This window comes from Chelmon rostratus, chromosome 17, assembly GCF_017976325.1.
Source record: "Chelmon rostratus isolate fCheRos1 chromosome 17, fCheRos1.pri, whole genome shotgun sequence".
Taxonomy (NCBI): domain Eukaryota; kingdom Metazoa; phylum Chordata; class Actinopteri; order Chaetodontiformes; family Chaetodontidae; genus Chelmon; species Chelmon rostratus.
Window position 1 is genome coordinate 479,863 of NC_055674.1, and position 9,550 is coordinate 489,412.

The 9,550-nt window shown below is 47.2% G+C and overlaps 1 protein-coding gene across 1 annotated transcript; it reads left to right on the top strand.

Moving 5' to 3' along the window:
• On the top strand, nucleotides 1-7,914 carry ube2m (ubiquitin conjugating enzyme E2 M). The gene is made up of 6 exons (XM_041957456.1): nucleotides 1-285; nucleotides 3,069-3,163; nucleotides 5,145-5,183; nucleotides 5,317-5,420; nucleotides 5,789-5,852; nucleotides 6,381-7,914. The coding sequence occupies exons 1-6, from the start codon at nucleotides 171-173 to the stop codon at nucleotides 6,519-6,521; spliced, it is 558 nt and encodes a 185-aa protein (XP_041813390.1). The 5' UTR covers nucleotides 1-170; the 3' UTR covers nucleotides 6,522-7,914.
• Nucleotides 7,915-9,550: the final 1,636 nt, after the last annotated feature.

A 9,550-nucleotide genomic window follows, 5' to 3' on the forward strand; every position in this document is an offset into this window, starting at 1 on the left:
CTCGGCGGCTAGCATCTCTCCTCAGTGTAATTAGTTGAGACGCACCGGCTCCATCAACATCACGGTGCTGTTAGGACTGAACTGACTCTTAAAATTCACACACGACACAGACAGACCGCGCACACCGAAGGGACACACAGTATAGGAATCCAATTATCAAATCACTGAAGATGATTAAGCTTTTTTCCCTGAAGCAGCAGAAGAAAGACGAGGAATCTGCTGGAGGAAACAGAACAGGAGCCGGGGGTAAAAAAGCCAGCGCGGCCCAGCTCCGAATACAGAAAGGTAGGGTAGTTAACAACACCAGTACCCGGTTAGCTGGCCCCGCCGGCCTGGATAAGTACCTATAAACCTTAGGGTAACATGACCCCTTTCAGTGCCCAGGATACATCAATACAGAGAGTAAAAGTGGGGCATTATCATAACTCAGGCTAACAGCTAGCACGCTAACTTTAGGTTGAGGTGGTGTTAGCTAACCGCGGCTAGCTTGTTCTATATTTGAAAACAAAACGCAGCCAGCCAGCCAGAAGCTAGCCCATATCAGATCGCTTTACACTAGTATGTTAGCACACAGCTAACAGTCAGCAGCATTAAATCCGGAACAGAATCCGAAGTGCTAACTAGCTCACACTATACAGTAGCAACACATAAGGTTGCTCAAGTTGAATTTCCAGCCTAGTTAGCTAACAGCACACAGCTTTTAACTGGCTAACCTGCTGTGTCAGCTCTCTGTTTAATGGTCTACAGGGTGACTAACTGCTTCTCTACATTTGGTCGGATTTCACTGAGGTCAAGAGTCATTCGATTGGCAGCTAACCAGCTAGTTTTAATGTCAGTAGACAGATAGCTTTAATATTTCACTTTCTAATAAAAACACGAGTGATTTCTTCTCAGAGGCTCACTGAACTGCAGGAGGTGAATTGATCTCTGAGGACACAAACACACTGACCCTGTCCTGGTGAACAGCTGGCTGGACACACGAGGACAGATGTGACAGGCAGTGTGTTACTGTGCGGAGCTGCAGGTTAAACGCTGATGGGGGTTGTTGGTGTGGATGGCTGACAGGTTGTTTCCTCATCAAACAGAGTCTTCCTCAGGCAGGTGGACACTAATAACCAAAACACAGGGCAGCTGTGTCATCCAGGTGGACACTGAAGGCTTCAAACTGAGTACAGAGTGAAACTCACCTTTTTTTCTTTAGCTGGGTTTAATTCATTAGATTTAGGTTTCTTTGACACTCAAACGGACAAAGTCCTCCAACTTAAACTGGACTGAATCACCAGATTTGAATCACATCACTCAGTTTAGTTTAAAGATGCAGTTTAAATGCACTTCAGAATGTACCACAGCAAGTGAACGCAGCATCGCTGAGCCTTTGTTCAGTGTAGCAGCCGAGCAGCTTCTCGTTGTCTGTGTGGAGGAGATTCATTCACACCTGTACTGAGCACATGTTCTACCTGCCAGCATGGCTAGAAGTCCAGTACAGCAGATACACAGTGAATGAGTCGGACTCTGTGTTGGCATCATGTCCTTAGTGAGCAGATCCTTTGATTTCGACACCTGATTGTGCTTCTTGTCACTTCTTCTTGCTTTATAAAGAATTTCCACCTAACTTTTAAATAAGCTATTTCACAGAATGAATTTTACCTGAGGTGTGAACTGTTTTTGCCTCTGTCAAAGGATTGTATCAGTACTGCTTTAACTTCCTTTGGATGCCTGTACAGACAGAACAGAATCAGCACTCAGTGGCCACTTTGTTGGGAACACCTGCACAGGCTAAAGCTTGTCATGATCAGTTTGTGTTGCCGCTGTCCTGGGGGTGTCTCAGTTAATTCAGTTCTGTGTTTTAGCATTGAGGTCATAGTTAGTGTTGGGGCTCTACTGGACTGCATTATATTCAGTGGTGTTCCTAATATTCTGACCCCCTCATGTATGCAAACAGGGGGGACAAGACAAGTAGAAGCACCCCTCAGTATAACGTAGTCCATTTTAATTTCAACCTCGGCCGTAAACACGTCATTGAGTTAACACATAAAGGGAGAATTTATGGCCTAGCCGCTATGCTGACTGATACATACTGTGGAGTGGGGGAGGCAGAGCTGAAGTGGGGGTGTGGATGCAGAGAGGTGAGGTAAAGATGCTGTGTGGGGTGAAAGGGACAGATGGTGCAGGTGTGAGAAGAGCAACAGGAAGTTAGTTATTGTAGCGTGGCTCATCAACACGGTGGAGCCGCAGCAGAGACGCAGCTCAGCAACGATTCTTTAAACCAACAGATCTCACTGTGACGCTCCTCAGAGTCAGAGCTCAGATCTGAAACATGTTGGTCTCATTCAGTGAAACTTAACCCTGCTGGCTTGATAAGTAACTCACTTAAATACATTAATGTGTGTGTATTGGGTTAACTGATCGTCGTGGTTACTGCTGGTTTTACAGGTGTTCCACTTCTTGAGGAGATCTTTATCTCTAATGATCCACTATAAACCTCCAGAAATCCACTGAAAGTCACTGAAAAAAGGCTGCAGAACGCCCCCGAGACAAACAGTACATCAACCTGCTGATAGACATGAAATTAATCTGCAACTATTCTGAGAATTGATTCGTTGTTTGGATTATTTATGAGGGAAAAGTAAAGTTTTGGAGTCAGTTTCTTTAACGTCTCAGATGTTTTGTTTGTCTCTGTTTTGTATCACAGTAACTGAATATCTTTTGTTCGGGTACGACTATATAAAAACATCATCCTGGACTCTTTGGATCATAATGATTCACTATTTTCTGATGTTGCATAGACAACGTTATAAACAGGTCATTGCTAAAAATGGCAGATTAATTGCTAATGAAAATAATTGTTAGTTACTTGTGTATGTTCAGCTGAGGTGAAGATGGCCGCTGCTCTTCAGGGGTTAAAAAGACCTCAGTAAAACAGCAGATGTAACACCTGTATATTATAATACACCAGCATGGGGGGTTCCTGATGTTGATAAACTGTCAACTACTCAGAATTAAGATTTCCAAGCACTGTTACATCGAACGTTATGTGTAAAATGTTTCTGTTCCTCTTCCTGTTTCAGACATCAATGAGTTGAACCTGCCAAAGACATGTGAGATCAACTTCCCCGATGACGATGACCTCCTCAACTTCAGACTCATCATCTCACCAGACGAGGTGTGTGTGTGTGTGTGTGTGTGAGACCCCAATATCAGTCATTATTATGAGCTTTTGTCCAGTGAGGAAACGCAGTAGAGTATAAAAAGAAAGTACCACAGTATGTAAAAGGGGCAATGCCACAGTATGAAAACACAAAAGTGAAAGTACTCACACTGCCGAGCAGCTGCTGTCAGTGTTCCACTTCTGTATTACTGGATTATTATTGTTGATGTGTTTATTTACATGGCAGCTAAACGTTGGTGCTGGTCGAGGTGGAGCTCATGTATATAGTCAACCTGTATTTATACTTTTGGTAGTTTAATCTCCATCCATCTATTTTCTTCCGCTTATCGCGGGGGCCGCAGTCTAAGCAGGGATGCCCAGACTTCCCTCTCCCCAGACACGTCCTCCAGCTCCTCCGGGGGGACCCCGAGGCGTTCCCAGGCCAGCGGAGTGACATAGTCCCTCCAGCGTGTCCTGGGTCTTCCCCGGGGCCTCTTCCCGGAACACTCTCCCAGGAAGGCGTCCGGGAGGCATCCGGTAAAGATGCCCGAGCCCCCTCAGCTGGCTCCTCTTGACGTGGAGGAGCAGCGGCTCTACTCTGCGAGTGACAGAGCTCCTCACCCGGTCTCTAAGGGAGCGCCCCGCCACCCTGCGGAGGAAACTCATTTCAGCCGCTTGTATCCGAAATCTCGTTCTTTCGGTCATGACCCAAAGTTCATGACCACAGGTGAGGGTGGGAACGTAGATTGACCGGTAAATCGAGAGCTTTGCCTTTCGGCTCAGCTCCTTCTTCACCACGACGGACCGGTACAACGACCGCATCACTGCAGCTGCCGCACCGATCCGCTTGTCAGTCTCACGTTCCATCTTTCCCTCACTCGTGAACAAGACCCCAAGATACTTAAACTCCTCCAAATGAGGCAGGAGCTCTCCTCCAACCCAGAGGGGGCAAACCACCCTTTTCCGGTCAAGAACCACAGCCTCGGACTTGGAGGTGCTGATTCTCATCCCTGCAAACCGCCCCAACACATGCTGGAGGTCCTGGTTCGAAGAAGCCAACAGGACAACATCATCCGCAAAAAGCAGAGATGAGATCCTGTGGTCCCCAAACCAGACTCCTTCCGGGCCTTGGCTGCACCTAGAAATTCTGTCCATAAAAATAATGAACAGAACCGGTGACAAAGGGCAGCCCTGCCGGAGTCCAACATGCACTGGGAACAGGTCTGACTTACTGCCGGCCATGCGAACCAAGCTCCTGCTCCGGTCATACAGAGACCGGACGGCCCGTAGTAGAGGGCCCCGGACTCCATACTCCCAAAGCACCTCCCACAGAATGCCACGAGGGACACAGTCAAATGCCTTCTCCAAGTCCACAAAACACATGTGGACTGGTTGGGCAAACTCCCACGAACCCTCGAGCACCCTGCGGAGGGTGTAGAGCTGGTCCGGTGTTCCACGACCAGGACGAAAACTGCGCTGTTCCTCCTGAATCCAAGGTTCAACTATCGGGCGAATTCTCCTCTCCAGTACCCTGGATCAGACTTTACCAGGGAGGCTGAGGAGTGTGATCCCCCTGTAGTTGGAGCACACCCTCCGGTCCCCCTTCTTAAATAGAGGGACCACCACCCCGGTCTGCCAGTCCAGGGCCACTGTCCCCAACTGCCACGCGATGTTGCAGAGGCGTGTCAGACGGATCTCATCCACCCCCGGTGCCTTGCCACCGAGGAGCTTCCGAACTACCTCGGTGACCTCAGCCTGAGTGATGGATGAGCCAACCTCTGGGTCCCCAGCCCCTGCTTCCTCTACGGAGGGCGTGGCAATGGGATTGAGGAGAGGTAGTTTAATCTGTAACAGTGAAACATATTTTATGAACTGGTGATACTAAAAAGTATCTACAACTCTTCAATAAATGTACTGAAGTGAAAAGTACAATGTTTTAAGTAAAAGTACCTAGAAGAAGTACAATGTATAAGATCTCCTTCTATTTGTCTCACAGGGCTTTTACAAAGGAGGAAAATTTGTCTTCAGCTTTAAGGTGAGAGACGCCTGTCACCTGTCCTCTCTGTCCTCTCTGTCCTCCATTTGTCTTTGATCTTTATCTTTATTTTGTTCTTAAAGTTCAAATAAATAAGAAAAACTGCTGCTCACACAGTTTGTGTGTGTTTAAGGTAGGACAGGGTTACCCCCACGACCCCCCCAAGGTAAAGTGTGAGACGATGGTGTATCACCCCAACATCGACCTGGAAGGAAACGTCTGCCTAAATATCTTAAGGTCTGTTCACACCTTCACTAACTTTGGTTCTTTTTCACACCTTTCTCTATCTGTCTATCTATCTATCTGTGATCTGTTATTTTTTATTATTTACTATTCTGACAGCAGGAAAATATGTTTGTATTAAAAATACTGTGTATGTTTTTATATGTTAAGTCCACCTTAAATGTGTACATTGTTGATATTCACTGTTGAACATTTTCACTCAAACCATGTTCATCTTCTCTGTTATGGAAAGTGTAAATCTAGAATTCCTTCACACAGCAGGTGAGGATGAACATGGAGCTCTGTCTCGTTAACAGCTGGTGAAGCGGCTCTGATGACGTCATTTCAGTGTGTTTAACTCTTTTCTGTCGTCTTCTCCACAGAGAGGACTGGAAGCCCGTGTTGACAATAAACTCCATCATCTACGGTCTACAGTATCTATTTCTAGTGAGTTTCATTCGTTTCTTACTGAATGTTTCAGTCTCGTCCTCTTTGTCTCGTCTTGCTGTGGAGAGTTTCAAAGGACCACTGCAACAGGTGTGACCATAGGTCATGTGACTGATCTTCTGACTGGCCTTCACCTGCAGACCACAGCTGTTGTGCTGCGAGCTCGTTATCAGAGTGAGCTGACGGCGGTGTTGAGTGTAGAGTGAGAAGATCAATCAATCAACAAACTGGGGGCTAATTGATTTAGTTCGCCTGCCTCCTTGGCGGGTGGGGGATCTGCCTGCAGTGTGGCTTTGAGTAGCCGATGGATCACTGAGTGATCCTTGATCAGCTCTTAGAGATCAGAGCAGGAACATAACGGTACGCTAAGGTGCGCTTCAAACACCACTTCCTGTGTGGATTACCCATCAGGCCATGCTGCGGCTGTCCACTCAGTCCTGCACCTGACCGTTAATGATGCACAGCTTATGTAGCATTTGCAGGTGTTAATGTGACTCCCACATCTCCTCCCCCTCCTCCCCCCTGCAGGAGCCTAACCCAGAGGATCCGCTGAACAAGGAGGCAGCAGAAGTCCTTCAGACGAACCGGCGGCTGTTTGAGCAGAACGTCCATCGCTCTCTGAGGGGCGGTTACGTGGGTGCCACCTACTTCGAGAGGTGTCTTAAATAACTCGGCGTCCTGTGATTCTCCAAACTCCCCCACCCCTCCCCCTACACTCCTCCTCCCCCTCTGCCCCCCCCCTTTTACTCCTCAGTCCTGCTTGATGGCAGAAGCAGGAGCTGTGGTGACAGAAAGCAGCACGCCAGAAGACGCTTTTCTGTTTTAAAACAAAAGAAGAAGAAGAACCCCCACCCAGCCCTCCTCCTTTTCCCTTGCCCCCCCCCCCCCCTCCTGTATTTCTCTGTTTTACTTCCAAGACGCAGCATTCAGCCGTTTACACGTCACAGAGGGACGCCGACACGCAACACACACCGGAACTGGACTTGAAAAGATGGCCGACAGCCAGTGGCGGCTGAGTGGGGGTACGGGGGCGTCGGGTGGGGGGGGGGGGGGGGGGGGGGGGGTTGATTTGGAGAATGCCACAACACGATAATGATGATGATGATACCCATGTGGGGTTTTTTTTCTTTTTTTATTTAGTGTATGTGGCAAACACACCTGCATCAGACAGGTGCTCAGAAGGACACGCCCCCCTCCCTCGCCACCATTTGTTCGTTCATTACACCTTAACCGGCAGCAAACTCCAAACTCTCAAGCGTTTATCCGTTCGCCCACGATTTCTGTACGGGGCGTCTCGGGCTATGGCAGGTTGCCTGGCAACCTCACGGTGATGATGCAGCTGCTGGTCGACAGAAAGTTCTCCCTGAAGATTATCACTGTTCAGCTAACAGTGACATCAGTAAGGTGGAGGGAGGGGCTTGTTGGAGTGGGAGGGGTGTATGGGAGGCGCTTGTTAGTCACAGTCAGGTGTGCCATTAAAAAGCTGAAAGAAAGACGGCAGCATAGTTTTCAGCCTACTCAACAGCTGTAGGTAGAATGATGTCATCGCTGGAGGGTGGAGCTTCTGAGTCAGGATAGAAGGAGCTTGTTAGGATGGGAGGGGCTTGTGAGTACAGGAGGGCAGCAGTGAAAACAGGTTTGCCTTAAAAAAGTTCACAAAATCAAAACTATATGGAGTTTTCAGACTGCAGTGACATCGCTGGAGGAATAATGATGTAATGCTGGGGGGAGGAGCTGGTGAGTGGGAGGGGACTGTGAGTCACTGTGGGAGGGGCTTGTTAATCCCAATAGGAGGAGATGTCCCTCAAAGCAAGACCTCAGTGCAGATTTTTCCTCAAACTGCGATAACCGGCTGTCTGTGGATCAGCTGCAGGTGTGACAGGTGAGCTGAACGAGCTGAGTCTGGCTGACATGACGCCTGTTTGAAACGCTACGATCAATCAGTTTGGAGTTTGCTGCCAAATCACACACACACACAAACACACACACAGTCTCAGCGTCGGGGGGCGGAGCGTCGCGTTAGGCGGGGCTGTGGTAGGAGGGATCAGTGTGTTTGTTTTAAGGCGTGGGGTGGGCGGGGTTTATGTGGTAGGGGTAGGGTCTTTGTTTTCATTTTGGCGGGTGGGAGGGTTGTTGTGGGCGGGGTGTCATAGGGGCGGGGCATAACATGTTACGATTCTATTGTGTATATTGAAACCCCAGCTGTTCACATTGACTGCAATATGATTTATGTTAAATAAAATAAAAACTTGAATGATTATAACTATTGTGACATCAGTTTAACACAAAAACACAAACTAAACATTTGTGTCACGCATCGTCGTCTCCAGCTGTCACTGAGACATCAAGATTCACCTTAAATCAAAGGAAGTGACCACCTGTTCAGGTTGTTTGAACAGCAAATCAGCAGAGTAGCTGCTAACTGCTGCTCACCGGACTCTCTGCTGTCTTTGGCTGTAGCTGCTAGCTGCTGGTAGCTAGTTAGCTCAGTTAGCCGTGCAGCTAGTGGCTCTACTAGCTGACCGCAGTCTGCTCTGACAGAGAGCTCGGAGCACCGGGGGGGGGTTGTCGGTGTTTCAACAACGGTGCCAACAACAGAACCGGTTCAGCAGCCTCCCAGTAAACAGGACCGGATCAGGACTGGACACGGCCTCCAAGACCGAAGGAGGCCGGTTTGACGACAGGGGAAACTGAACTGCGGTGAGTTACAGCAGCTCCAGGACTCTGACTCGGTAGTAAAAGAGTAAAAGTCAATAAAAGAGAGAAACTCGAACTCAGAAGGTTTTCGGTTGTATTTCTCTGTTTAATAAGGAAATCAGAGTGTTTCCTTTTTGGACATTTTGTGAGTTTATTTTGTTTATTTGACTAAAAAATGTGAAACTGACATGTGAACAACGGGGCTAAACTATCAGACTGTCACCCCTACAGGTGCAAAGTGGTATTACAAGACAGGATGTGCTGCAGATAGCTGGTTAGCATGCTAACATTAGCACATATCTCTGCAACACAGCACATAGGTGTGTTTGACATCAGAGCAGAGCAAAACAATGTTTTTAACTAAAATTCTGTCTTCCACATTATATTTTACCTTTAAAGGCACAAAATGTCTCAAATGTCAGAGTTTCTTCCAGCTCAGAGCTGATATTTAGAAAATCACCTGAATGTTACGATCCACAGTGATTCGAGGGAAGAAAGTAATCAGAGAGTTGAAACTGTAGTAATTATTTATATATGTGCTACTTTCCAGCTTTGTAGAAGAAACTGAAGTCTGAGTTCAGTTTATTAATATTTACTGCTCGGCTTCCTAAAATGTTTGTCGTTATGAACCACATCTCAACTAAAATAATGTTGATCAGTTTGAATTCATGTATGGTGGTTTCTAACCTCTTCAGCACAAAGAAATATTGAAACACTGTTTTATTTAAATACATTTTGGATTATGAACAAATGAAACGAGTCAGAAAAGCAAACAAGTGTTTTTCTTGTTTCCTACGCTGGCGATCATATTTAATGCAGAGTTACAGAAAATCTGATCGTTCAGGGTTGTGCTTTCATATTTAATGTTTGAAGAACTCCTGAAGTTCACCTGGAAACGTGGCCACGGTGAAAGAGCTGCAGACAGCGAGACTTCATGACCTGAAGTTACATTGTTTTGGATTTTCAAATGTTTTGGGCCCTTGCCAGCCACCGTAACAGTC